The 14,305-nt window shown below is 39.8% G+C and overlaps 1 protein-coding gene across 1 annotated transcript in view; it reads left to right on the top strand.

The window, feature by feature from the left end:
• Positions 1-210: 210 nt before the first annotated feature.
• The window catches only part of ttc39c (tetratricopeptide repeat domain 39C), a 75,915-nt gene continuing 61,820 nt past the window's right edge, over positions 211-14,305 (top strand). Inside the window, exon 1 of the mRNA XM_008108630.3 lies at positions 211-491. Coding sequence (XP_008106837.1) covers positions 349-491 — 143 coding nt within the window. The 5' untranslated portion in view covers positions 211-348. The remainder of the gene's footprint in view (positions 492-14,305) is intronic.

The raw sequence follows: 14,305 nt of genomic DNA, 5'->3' as shown, positions 1-14,305 counted from the left end.
ACTGTTCAGGCCACTCTAAGGCGTTCCCATATTTAACTATCTAATTCTTTTAATTGGGGGAATAAAAAGCCACTCTAAAGAAAGCCAACAACGAGGCCCCGCCCAAGATGATGCCTCTCCTTGGAGGAGGAAAACGCAGAGCCGCCCCAAAGCCACAAGATGCCAACTCCTGGAGGGCGGGCGTGAGCGCGCAGGCGCGGGGATCCGTTGTGCGCAGGCGCAGTGGTGCCAAGCCCTTGCTGCGGGGAGACGGTGTGGAAGCGGCGGCGGGAGGCGAGCGGCAGAGGAAGGCTGCCTGGCTGCCGGTCTTGCGGGAGGGCGGGCGGTGAGGTTCCCGCGGCTCCAACCATGGCTGGGTCGGAGCTGGACGGCAGCGAGACGGGCGAGGAGGGGCCGCTGCCTTTCGAGGACGCGGAGTTAGCCCTGGCCGGCATCAATATGCTGCTCAACAACGGGTTCCGCGAATCGGACCAGCTCTTCAGGAAATACAGGTGAGGCGCAGCCGGCCTTGCCTTGCCTGGCCGGGAAGGTAGCGGTCCTCTCAGTTGGGGCACTCCGAGCGGCGGGCTAGACCTAGGGTCTCACTTAACCGGAACTCTCAAGCATCCGGAACTCTCAGTTAACCGGAAGGCCAAGTTAACCTGAACTCTCAGTTAACAGTGACTCTCAGATAACCGGAACTCCCAATTAACTGTAGATCTCAGGTAACCAGAGCTCCCAAGCAACCGGAACTCTTGATTAAGCTGTAATTCTCAGCTAACCAGAACTCCCAAGCAACCCTAACTTAGCTAACCAGACCAGAACTCCCAAGCAACCGTAACTCTCAGTTTACAGAAAATCTCATTTAACCAGAACTCCCAAGCAACCGTAACTCTCAGGTAACTGAAAATCTGTCAGCTGGAAATCTCACTTAACTAGAACTCTCAAGCTACCATAACTCACAGTTAATTGAAAATCTCATTTAATCAGAACTCCCAAGCAACCGTAACTCTCAGGTAACTGAAATCTGTCAGCTGGAAATCTCACTTAACTAGAACTCTCAAGCTACCCTAACTCACAGTTAATTGAAAATCTCAGTTAACCAGAAATCCTAAGTAACCGTAATTCTCAGTTAACCGAAAATTTCAGTTAACCAGAACTTCCAAGCAGCTGTAATTCTCAGTTAAACTGAAATCTCAAGAAGCCATAACTCTCATTTAATTTCTACTCTCAGTTAATCCGAACTCTCAAGCAACCGGCAAAAATTGAAGAAATAATACCTTAAATAATCATTTTCAATGCCTGTTTTTATAATACAGTAAAAACTATTACATTAAGTTTATGTTTATGAGTTAGGGCTATTTTTAACTCGCAAGCAACAGGAACTCTCAGTTATTCAAAACTCCCAGTTAACCGGAACGCTTAAGCAACCAGCACAAAAATTGAGGAAATAATATTTTTTTAAAACTCTGCTTTTACAATACAGTAAAACTGTGTTCCATTAAGCAAAGTTTGTCTTTATTATTTGCTTTGAATTACAGCATTTCAGTATGAATATCAAGTCAATGGTTTATGGTAGGGTATAGTATTATTGGTTAGGCTTATTTTTAATAGTCAAGCAGCCAGAAACTACATTTATCTGGCATATCAATCCCCATGTGTGTTGGTTAACTGGGAGTCTACTATCATACAGTTGACTAAAACACAAAATCAATAGAAGTATGCATATGAGGCTAAAATAGATCATTAAGCACTTTGTAAATTGGAGCAGTAAGCGTTAAAAATATGAGAATGCATTAAAAGTAAACCATTAAAACCGCCGCTACTCTTTTCCTTCTTCTCCTATGCTTCTTTATTTATTTTATGAATTTATATCCCACCTTTTTCCCTATAATAGGACTCAAGGTGCTTAACAACCAAATAATACAGTTAGGAGCACAATATCAATAAAAGTATACATATAAGATTTAGGCCAGTTTAATAGTAAGCATTAAAATATTAAAATGTATTAAAACTAGCCCATAACATGTAATATCCTTGCCAGTTTTGGCTTCAGCATGAAGCCATGTAAGCACACTTGAGCAAGTGCAGAATGCAGCTCCAACATTGTGGTTATATAATTTCTGTCCACCAAAAAAACTCCACCGGCTCCTCTCTCTGTTGTCATTGTGGCAGGAGCATTTGCTCTGGGAAAATCAAGCTCTCTTTCTTTGTTATCCTCACTTCCTCCTCCTAAAACTTAATTGGAGCATGCATTGACCCTGCTTTTGATACCCTGGTTCATGTCAAGCATGAGTAAAGCCCCTGAACATGTACAGAGTGCTATGCTTTTCATCCATCCAGGACATGCACATCTTGGGCTTTGATATACATAGATAGGATGTCACTGGATGCATCTACACTGTAAATGTAATGCAGTTTGACACCACTTGAATTGCTACGGCTCAATGCCGTGGAATTATAGTTTGGTGAGGCACCAGGACTCTTTGGTAGAGAAGGCTGATGAACTTGTAAAAGTACAACTCCTGCAATTGGCTCATTGTAGTTGAAGTGGCGCCATACTGCATTATTCCCTGGTGTAGATGCATCCATTGTTCCATTATATCTTAATGTGGAATAACTTATTTCTTGGTTGCTGTGAATTTTCTGGGCTGTATGGCTATGTTCCAGAAGCATTCTTTTCTGATGTTTGCCCACATCTGTGGCAGGCATCTTCAGAGGTTTTGAGGTCTGTTGGAAACTAGGCAAGTGGGGTTTATATATCTGTAGAAATGTCCAGGATGGGAGAAAGAATTCTTGTCTGCCTGAGGCAAGTGTGAATGTTGCAGTTGGCCACCTTGTTGAGCATTGAATGGCCTTTCAGCTTCAAAGCCTGATTGCTTCCTGTCTGAGAGATCCTTTGTTGGGAGGTGTTAGCTGGTCCTGATTGTTATTTTTTGTGACTAACCCATTCTGTGTAACTCAGCCAGCATATACTTAAAAATAAATAAATGTGGTTATGGTATATAGCAGAATGGTTTGCATCTACTGAGAGAAAAAGCAATTGCTTAACAATCATGTTAAGTGAATCCCATCTGATCTCTTATTTATACCACTCATTTTCTGATTCTTTTTGAAGTCCTACTTGGCTCCTTGAACGTTGTGACCCAGATTTCTGGAAATGGCTACTAGATGGTGAAGGAAAGAAGCCAACTGTGTGAGGAACCCACAGCTGTCTCAAATTTTACAGTGATAATGCTTTGCTGTTTTAAAGCAAGTTCTGGGGTTCATAATGACTCAAGTTACGCCTTGGCTGAAAGGGGGTTTGCTGTTTTGGCTTAGAAAGACATTGGATATTATATACTTAACATACACTCTACGTGTATGTATGTAGGTATGTATGTATATTCTCAAGTCATGTCTTGTCTTATGGCGCCCTTGTTAATTTCATAGGAAATTTCAAGGAATACTTAGCCAGTTTTTTCCTCTGAAATATAGCCTAGGCCACCTGATATTCATTGAAAGTCCCTCCATCCAAGTCCTAGCCAGGTCTGACCCTGCTTAGCTTCCATGTTCAGATAGCATCTGGGACCTCTGGGATATTTAGTCTGCTATGCAAACCTCATTTATGTGCTGCTTACATAAAAAAGGAAAAAAGCTCCTTGGGAAATAAGAGAGATTGCCCAAGGGCAATTCTCTAGTGCAGTTGTGCCCGCTGTGATACTTTGTGCTGATCCAAACTTATCCCTTTGGTAGTAATCATAACTTTGGAGGGAAAATAGTTTTCTGATTGGCACTAAGGTTATTTTTGGAAAGTATTGTTTTTGTCTGCATCTGGCTGGAAGCAGAATTAAATAGAGTTTCCATGTAGTACTTACTATGATGCTGTGTTACCATTTAACACCTTTGCCCAAGATCAAGATGCTTATGCTCTCATGCAGAATGACTTATCAGTTATGTTTACTGGATGAAACATAGGACAAAACTATTTGACAAACAATATCTGCTGAAATCCCTTCTGCACAGCAATTCAAGGAACAGAGACGCTATCCTCTTTTTCATCTGATAATATTAGGGTGCATCTACGTTATCAAATTAATGCAGTTCGACACCACTTTAACTGCCATGGCTCAATGCTGTGGGATCCTGGGAGTTGTAGTTTTATAAGGTTTTGGATTTTCTCTGCCAAATAATGCAGGTGCCTCACCAAACAATAACTCCTAGGATTCCATAGCACTCAGCCATACCAATTAAAGTGGTGTTGAACTGCATTAATTCTGCCATGCATATGCACCCCTACTCTCAGTGTTAAATATAAACTTCCTGCTTACAGGCTCTGACTCCCTTTTGGGTCTTAACATTGGTACTAATGATGTTTAATAGCTCTGTTTTATTAGGTTTGCGTGCATGTGTGTGGTGTGTGTGAGTGATAATACTTTAATTTCTAATTTCTTAATATATAGCTCTCTGCAGCTATTTTTAATATAAAAATGCAAGGCGAATTTTGAGAGTGAGCTAGTAATTAAAAGACCCCTTGGGAATGCAAACTGACAAGCTGTAGCAATTAGCAGGCCAGTCATTAGTGAACTCGCAGCTGTGCTTAGCAGGAAGTAATACGAAGGCAGGCAGAACCTTTCACTGAAGGCAGAAGGAATGATGAGAACCTGCAGTAGCATTTGCCTGTTTACGTGGCACAGTTTGGGGTTGCATTTGGGTTTTACATAAGGATAATACAGAAGTCACAAGCCTGAATGAAATAGATTAGAATAATACTAGAGGATGCCTTCACTTTTGATGTACTCGCATGGTTTGAATGTTGAAATATGACTCTTGGAGATCAGTGTTTGAATCTATGTTCAGCCATAGAAGCCTAGTGAATCTCCTTGGGTGGGTCACACTCTCTCAGCCTCAGAGGAAGGCAAGGGCACCCCCTGTGAAGAAATTCTGTAATAAACACCCCATGATAGGCTTTGCGTTGAATCACCTTCAGTTATAAATGACTTGAAAGTACACAACAACAGCAGACTACTTCAGAAACGTCATTCTGACTGAACTTCCTGCTTTCATACCTTATGGGAAAGGACATACCTGTCCTAGTGTGCTGAAACCATAGATAGAATGCCATATAATATTTTCTGTACTATATGCTCTTCATATGCTTTCAAATCATAACTCTCTTCCCCTCTGCTTCCAAAATTTCTACACTGCTGCTTTTATCCCACCTTCCAAAATCTGTTCCTGCTGGGAATCCATTAGTCCTTTTCTCATTGGCACCTACAGCTTTACTTGGCCATAGATGAATGCAGCTTAGGCCCCATTACACTGCTATATAATCCAGTTTGAACTGCATTATAATGGTCAGTGTAGACACACATAATGCAAATTGAACTGTATTGCACCGGATTATGAGTCTACACTGCCATATAATCAATGCAGTTAATCTGCATTCTGAAACTGGGTTATATGTCAGTATAGATGGGACCTTAGTTATTGTGCCTTTTGATCATAGTCACCTATTTGCCCTCTGCTCCCCATATCTCTCCTGACCAACTACCACTGCATCTCGTTTCCCCTTTACTATATAGACAGGTTCAGCAACTCAGTATTTGTTTCCTTCTATTTCATATAGCTGTTTTCCCTGCTACAAAACTACTGGGCTTTCGGCAGAGCTATTTCACAGTATTTCATTTTGAAAATGAGAATTGTTGGAAACTTCCAAGCTACATGGTAAAGTTGCCGTATAACCTGGAAACATTTGCCTCTAAACTCGTCAGCAAAAGATGTTTCCATATTAGAAGGGAAAACACTACAGTGATCCCTGACTTATCGCGGGGGTTAGGTTCCAGGACCACCCACAATAAGTGAAAATCCGCAAAGTAGGGACACTATATATTTATACATTTTAGTAGTTGTACACTATTTTAAGTCTTTATCAACCAATTGTGTGTTGATAAATCGCCTCCTTCTCCTCCCGTTGCCACTTGGGCTCCTTTTCTCTTCCTTCGGCTTCTCCTTCCTCCCTTCCTTAGGCTGTAAATTGTATTTTTTATGATTTATAATATTCTTTTAGAGTTTATTGAAAAACTGCGAAACAACGAATCTGCAAAAAGCAAACTGCGAAGTAGTGAGGGAACACTGTATATATATTTCTCAGGTGCATACATTGGAGCTGCTTCGGGTGATGAAAACAGACCTGTTTGGTCTTTGCTGAACCTTCATGATCCAGGAAATATTGTAACTGAATAAATTCGCTGTGCTCCTTCCTGACACTTTTTTAAAATGAGGAGTATTAACATATTGAGTTCAGGAATGTCTGTCAAACTTGATGTTCTTGTTGTTGTACTGTATTTTCAAGTTGTTTCTGACTTAACAGCAACCCCAAGGCAATTTTCCTTGGCAAGATTGTTTTGAGATTGGTGGTTTACTTTTGTCTCAGTCTGAGGCTTTGACAGTGTGTCTTGACCATGGTCATTCAGTGGTTTTCCATGGCTGAGGGTGTATCCACAGTGTAGAATTAATGCAGTTTGACACCACTTTAACTGCTGTGCCTCAATGCTGTGGAATCATGGAATTGGCAGTTTCACAAGGGCTTTCTTTCGCCTTCTCTGCCATAGAGTGCTGCCATCTCCTCAAACTAAGAAAATCCCCATGATTTCACAGCATTGAGCCATGGAAATTAAAATAGTGTCAAACTGTAATAATTCTACAGTGTAGACACACCCTTTGTGCGGATTCAGACCATAGGAACTCCTCATCAAATCACAACCTGGTTTTTAACTTTGCAGTGGTCCTCGTGCAAAGTTAAGACATTTCTTCAAATGGTACCCCAATAGTATGAGACGAGTAGATGCAGAGCTGAGAACAACATGCAAAATCCAAGAATATTGCAAGAACTCGTGATTCTTTCATGTCATCTGAAAGGTGTTCATACGTTGCCAACATTTGTTCTGGGGAAGACTTTAGCCATTGCTGCTTGCCCCCCAGTGTCTGTCTCATTCCTGCAAGGTTTTTTGATGCTCCTGTGTTATGCTTGGGCAGGGAGGTCTTTGATCAGCCATTTGCCACCTGCATAAACTGCGTTGTCATTGCTGATTCCATTTCTCACCCACACCCTTCCCATTCAACGCCCACGTTTTCCTCTTAGCCCCTCCACTGGCTTGACTAAAATAGTATCGGCATAGTTTCTTTTATTCCACTTGGATACTGCTGAAGAAAGCGCGATTTAAACACAAAAACAGTGCATCTTTTTAATGAGAATGTTTCCTTGCGTTCAGCAAGCAGTTGCTGAAAGAATGCTGTCATCTTCCATTACGCTCCTTTTCTTCCAGTTCTGTAGAGCAGATTATCTGCTTAGTTGAATTTCTGCCTTCTCAGTTTCTTTCCTCTGGTGATTTCCCCTCTGCTGATAGAAGATTATACAGATATTTTTGCTAATCAGAGCAACTTTTGGTGTGTGTCCTGAAATGTGAAGAAACAGAGACTCAGTTAAAAGTAAATGTTGCTGAAATCAATATTTATCTTGGCTTCAGTGTCCCTAACTATACACCTGGCCCTGAGTTCTTAGAACACAACAATATTCAGGTCAGTCTTCCTCCGTCCCATATTGATTTTATTTTATTTTTGGCCAATATTTATTCTATTTTGCTCATGGAATTTAGTGCACCCCAGATTTTTGGGTTACCTGTACGTCCTACCGTTTCAGTTTAACAAACTCCAACTTCAGTTCTTTTAGGCAATAGTCAAAAGATCTTTTTATCCTTGCTTATCAGTAACTGGTTTTATTACAGATCCTGTTATAGCCGTCACTAAGTCTGTCATTATCATGGTGTCATTACGTGTTATGTTATTTTTAAATGTAATCATTGAGATCTTTTCTAATCTTTGAAGCTAAGCAGGGACAGCAGTTTCCTACAAACAGTCATTGTGTTGGGTTGCTGTAAGTTTTCTGGGCTGTATGGCTATGCTCCAGAAGCATTCTCTCCTGACGTTTTACCTACATCTATGGCAGGCATCCTCAGAGGTTGTGAAGTCTGTGGGGTTTATATGTCTGTGCAACGTCCAGTATGGGCAAAAGATCTCTTGACTGTTTGAGGCAAGTGTGAATGTTGCAAATGGCCACCTTGATTAGCATTGAATGGTCTTTCAACTTCAAAGCCTGGCTGCCTGGTTTCCAACAGGCAACAGACCTCACAGTCTGAGGATGCCTGCCATAGATGTGGGTGAAACATCAGGAGAGAATGCTTCTGGAACATGGCCATGCAGTCAGGCAAACTCACAGCAACCCAGTGATTCCAGCCATGAAAGCCTTCGACAAGAAATCATTGTGTTATTGGATGCTCTCGCAACATTTTCTCTGAGTGTTAGGAAACGAATGCCCCTCTTCTTACCACCACCACCATGGTCAATCACGAAGGACGTAGGATACTAGATTTTTACCAAATAATTTGGCTGAAAAGATGTGAGAATGTGCTGGGGGGAGAATGATTTATGACTTCTTGTGGCACATTTATTGTTTACTAATGGATATTTCTTTGACCATATATTATGCTTTAATATAAAAGATCATAAGCTCCTCTGCAAGGAATTGTTTGGTACAGACAATCGTTCTTCTACATTTCTGGGATTCGGGGTGTCCCTGTGAAAGTAGACAAAATAAAAATATAAATTAAAATGTTTAAGGGTTTTTTTTTTTTTTACCTTGAAAGAACACTTCTTCTGATAGCAGGTGATAATAGTTAGCAAACCAATACATGTATAGAGGGAACATATTCTTTGGTCACATGTAGGGCAGCCATGAAGGCAAATGCAGCAATCTGTGAATAAATTAAATCCATAAATCCTTAACTCACAAATATTTCCCAGAAAACTAAAAAACTAGACACTATTGGTATTTTGTAATGAATCATATGTTCTCATTTGTGCTCTCTCTGTTGCTTAAAATAGTTTAAAAAACAAGACCAGGTAATAGTCTGTTCTGTTCTATATTCATTATACAAAGAGCGCAAACTATAGACAAGTTGGAGTCCGCAGTCTTTGCATGGCATACAGAGGGCTCGTAAACTTTCACAATTTTATGTTTTAAGACACTGTCAAAGTGGGAGCCCTGGGCCTGGCAGATACATTGACTGTTCTTCCTTTTGTGCTGGAAGCAGTGCACAAAGTGCTTGATGCTGAGCACCTTGTGTACTGCAGTGCTGGCTTGGTGGGCTGCAGGCTTGACATTTTTCCTTTAAGATGAACTGTGCTTCCTTTGGCAGCTGACTTCAGTTCTCTGAATATTCTTGCTCATCAAAGAGAGAAGGAGAGGGATCAGTATATTGGTATCGCAATGAGCTGTTTGTAGGCTTGAATCTGATCATGGTTTCACATGAAGTTTCATATTTAATTGGTTCCTTTGAGGAAGATAACTAATCTGATATTAGAGATTGAAATGCATGCAATAGACTACTATTAAACTGAGTCATTTAGAGCATGCCTTCTTGTCGAGTTAAGATAAAGGTTCAAATGGCTTACATGAAAATTTTTACAAAAAATGCAGACGGAGTCACAGATCACAGTATTCACTCTTAGGAGTGCTGCTGTTGACATACACACTAGTGATCTCCTCATATGCCAGGACACATAAAATATCTGACTAGGACTTTGATATAACTCTTAAAAATATATGTGTAATATATTCAATATTAAATCACAGGAGACTGGACTTTTTTTTTCTTTTTTAAAGACACAGTCAGGTGATAACGTGAATTAAGCCTGTTATAACTTTTGGCTTCAGGTTCTTGATTTTCCAAACCTCTCAACGTGTGTGATCCACTCAATAAGGGTTTGATGAAAGATAAATTGGGAAGGGGGAATCAAGAAAGACAGAAATGTCAGTTTATTTATCTTAGCACACAGTTCTATGTGAGTAATAATAAATATTCTAAAGGATTACAAAGGGGTTTAATAGGAGTAGACATGAGAGACATCTTTTGGGTCCAAATTAATATCCACAATCTCACCAAACTCCTCAAAGCATGTGGCTCACTGAAACAGAGGGTGAGTGGAAAAGTAGAATGTGGGAATGGAACCAAGGGAGTTGGAAATGGGGGAGAATGGGGTTGAGGAAATCTTTTGATTATGTTTCCAGTCCTTAGCATTGTATAAAAAGGTAAAGGTTTCCCCTTACATTAAGTCCAGTCGTGACCGACTCTGGGGGTTGGTGCTCATTTCCATTTCTAAGCCGAAGAGCCGGCATTATCCATAGACACCTTCAAGGTCATGTGGCTGGCATGACTGCATGGAGCACCGTTACCTTCCCGCCGGAGCGGTACCTATTGATCAATTCACATTTGCATGTTTTCGAACTGCTAGGTTGGCAGGAGCTGAGGCTAACAGCGGGCGCTCATTCCGCTCCCGGGATTTGAACCTGGGACCTTTTGGTCCTCAAGTTCAGCAGCTCAGCGCTTTAACACACTGTGCCACCAGGGACATTGTAGAAGTAACAATAAATGCACCAGAGGCAGCTCACCCCAAATAGTGATATACAGTAATGTATATCATAGTATAATAGAAATCAGAAAAAAATCAATAGAGAAAAATAATTTAAGAGAGCCACAAAGCATTTTTAGAAAGACAGAGTAATATGCCAGAGTCAGCACCAGTTTTTCATGCCTAAAGAGCCTGACATTCTGTAAGGGTCATGGCTGATTGAGGATTAAGCAGACCAATCAGCCTGCTGCTACACCATTCCATTTTAGGGCTCTTTCTCCACTGCCCCATTTTTCCACAGATCCCTGGTTCCAGGTTTTCAACTGCATCCAAGCTATTCTGTTGGCTTCTTTGACATATGATGCATTCCCTTCAGTCCTATGCCACCTTCTCATTAGGTTTTTCTGTGTTACTGAAAGAAGAAAAAGTGTCTGCTTGAATAAATGCTAGTGTTCTCAAATTGATTAACTTGTTAAAACCTGGGTTTAACTTGGCATTGATCAGGAAATCTGGCGAGTTAAGCCATGTCAGTAGAAAAATCCAACTAATTAATAATTTAATTGACAAGTGAATTCCAAAGTTCGCTCTTAGGACTGACCTCAGGCAGCAGAGATTCAGATATGGAATGTGCTCTCCCTTGCCCTTATATTTTTGTCATCTTAAGATAAAAAAGTAGTAAAACTACCATACAAGTAAATACAGAACTGGTCTCTTTCATCTGATCTATGTTGAGATAAATCATGTGGTATTGCTGTTCTTAGTCTATAACATTTCAACACTATGGGCACAAAAGGGAACCTTCTGTCACATGGAAAGTAATGAGCAAAGTCATGAGTAATAGACCTCTCCTGCTGTGTAATGGTATTCAGTGAATATTGGCTCATATTCTTAAGGGATTGGCAGGTTGCCATCAGTAGTCTGCATCCATGAATAGACTTAATTGCCTTCCACGTACCTTTGGAAGAAAAATAATTTTTTTAAAAACAATGCATGGCACAATGTTGATCAAACTTAAATCGTCCATCATAATCAACTTAATTTGATCATCCTGGTTGTTATTATTATGAGATACTAAGAACTTACAGCACGATTTGTACCAGCATTTTTACATGAGAACCAGCAAGGTGAAGTGATTTGAAGTATTGGACTAGGACTCCAGGGTTCAAATTCCTAATCAACTGTGGAAACCTACTAGGTGATGTTGGTCACTTTTTCACACCGTGCATAATTGTATGGAGTATGCCATGCCTTCCTTGTCTTAGTTCTCTAAATCCAATACGCCGTAATGAGCACAGCCTTTCTTAGTATTTCTGGTATGGTGGTCCTTTGGAGTTGTGTAAATACAGTAGAGTCTCACTTATCCAACATAAACAGGCCGGCAGAATGTTGGATAAGCGAATATGTTGGATAATAAAGAGGCATTAAGGAAAAGCCTATTAAACATCAAATTAGATTATGATTTTACAAATGAAGTACCAAAACATCATGTTAGACAACAAATTTGGCAGAAAAAGTAGTTCAATACGCAGTAATGCTATGTAGTAATTACTGTATTTATGAATTTAGCACAAAAATATTACGATATATTGAAAACATTGACTACAAAAATGCGTTGGATAATCCAGAACATTGGATAAGCAAGTGTTGGATAAGTGAGACTCTACTGTATACTGTTTATTTAATCATTTCTTAGTGATCCCAGTGCAGAACTGACTTTTGTCACAATTGTCATGTTTTAGCAACTATGTGAGCATAGCTCTTTGTGGAAGCTCTGTGTCCTCTCTTTGCTTTCCAGTTATCTAACAACTCTTACTGTCACATACTTGGGAGAGGAGAAATGGGAGAGATGTTTTAGACCAGTGGTTCTCAACCTGAGGTCCCCAGATGTTTTTGGCCTTCCTAACAGCTGGTAAACTGGCTGGGATTTCTGGGAGTTGTAGGTCAAAAACATCTTGGGGGGGGGGGAGGGGCAGGTTGAGAACCACTGTTTTAGACCATGGAGATGCAGTTGATTTGAACTGGAGATGAAGAAATGCTTTCAAATGGCATGTAGGTGATCGCACAGAGCAGCTGTGTTTTCATAATTTGCTTTCCTTCCAGTAAGTGACATCAGCAGTCCCAGTCCTTAACAGCTGTGGGATGGTGGGAAAGTTTTAGACAAAGAGCAAGGGCAGATGCTCCATCCCAAATGAGAATTGCGTGTGTAAGATGCATTTACAAGTAACAAGATGCTGACCACTTGGTTCATCTCTTTATTGAACTATCCACCATAACCCCAAGATTATATTACTACTACTACTACTACTACTACTACTACTATATAGTAGTACATTACCATTGGTGCCTATTTTAAACTTGTTTGTTTTGTGCCATTATGCAATTCTTTACAGTTCCATTTGCCACTTTAATGCCCATTTGCCTATTTTGGAAAAAGTTTAAATATATCTTGTTTCATTTTTACCACCCTGAATAACTCATTAACAGACTTGGCATCCTCAACATTCCAAAAAGTTTTAAACAAGTTCAGAAGCACGAGTCCCGCCGTGGATTCCTCTTCTTGCACTCTTCTACTGGAAGAACTGTTAATTATGTCCTACTTTCAGCTTTCTGATTTTGAATAGATAACCATCCATCAAAGAACCTGTCTTCTTATCCCGTGCCTGACAAATTTATTGAAGTCAAATATACTGCATTGGGATTTCTTGCCAATTGTCTACTATATATAAATAGATATAATGGTGTGCAAAGCATCTTGTTTGAATGTTGTTCCAGATTGTTAAAGCTAATCTTAGATCTAGTCATAGGAATTTTAATTTACTGGTACAGTAGAGTCTCACTTATCCAACAATCGCTTATCCAACGTTCTGGATTATCCAACGCATTTTTGTAGTCAATGTTTTCAATACATCGTGATATTTTGGTGCTAAATTCATAAATACAGTAATTACTACATAGCATTACTGTGTATTGAACTACTTTTTCTGTCAAATTTGTTGTATAACATGATGTTTTGGTGCATAATTTGTAAAATCATAACCTAATTTAATGTTTAATAGGCTTTTCCTTAATCTCCCCTTATTATCCAACATATTTACTTATCCAACGTTCTGCCGGCTCGTTTACGTTGGATAAGCGAGACTCTACTGTATTTGAAACTTTTAAAGCCTCCTGCACATCAGGGCCCGTGCTACCTGTACAAGATGCCTTACAGGGCTAAAAAACAATGTCTGCCTGTATGGTATTATTACAATTCAGTGTGCAGCATTTCTGAGAAAGAACAATTCCAGGTTAGTGGACATTAAGACAGGAATCAAAATAAAATTAATCTTCATAATGACTATAGATAAATTTATCCTTTTACTGTATTTTGAATAAAGTGTACAGTTTTGTTTGCTGAACTTCAACAGGAATAATAGTGTGGAGTTGGAAAATGACAATAAAAACTTGCATTTCTGTCGTGGATGGTTATAGCTACAAATTCAGCTATAATTTTCTTATCATTCCTGGCTTGCGAAGAAAGTCTTGTAATCTTAGGAGACTGAACACAAAAGGAAAATAGTTCAGCCATGCTCTTTGAGAGCTTCAACAAAGGAGGATAGACAAAACATATTTTAATTAAAGCATTGGTGGGAATCATGTGATCCTGCATATATTACCTATTAAGTTTCTGTCCACGTTGCAATACCTTCTTTTAAAAAAATAATTCTGACATTGCCCAATATTGCACCTTAGCTATGCAGCGGCTGTTCCTTTCATAATTGTTTAATGTCTTCTAATAATGGTAACTGTCATTTCCAAGGATTGAACAGCTGCATACCCAGTGGATTTTGTAGGAGTGGGGGAAGGTATTGTAGAAAGATTAGGTACGTCATAACAG

The sequence above is a fragment of the Anolis carolinensis genome, chromosome 4, assembly GCF_035594765.1.
Source record: "Anolis carolinensis isolate JA03-04 chromosome 4, rAnoCar3.1.pri, whole genome shotgun sequence".
Lineage (NCBI taxonomy): Eukaryota > Metazoa > Chordata > Lepidosauria > Squamata > Dactyloidae > Anolis > Anolis carolinensis.
This window is presented reverse-complemented; position numbering and strand designations above follow the sequence as displayed.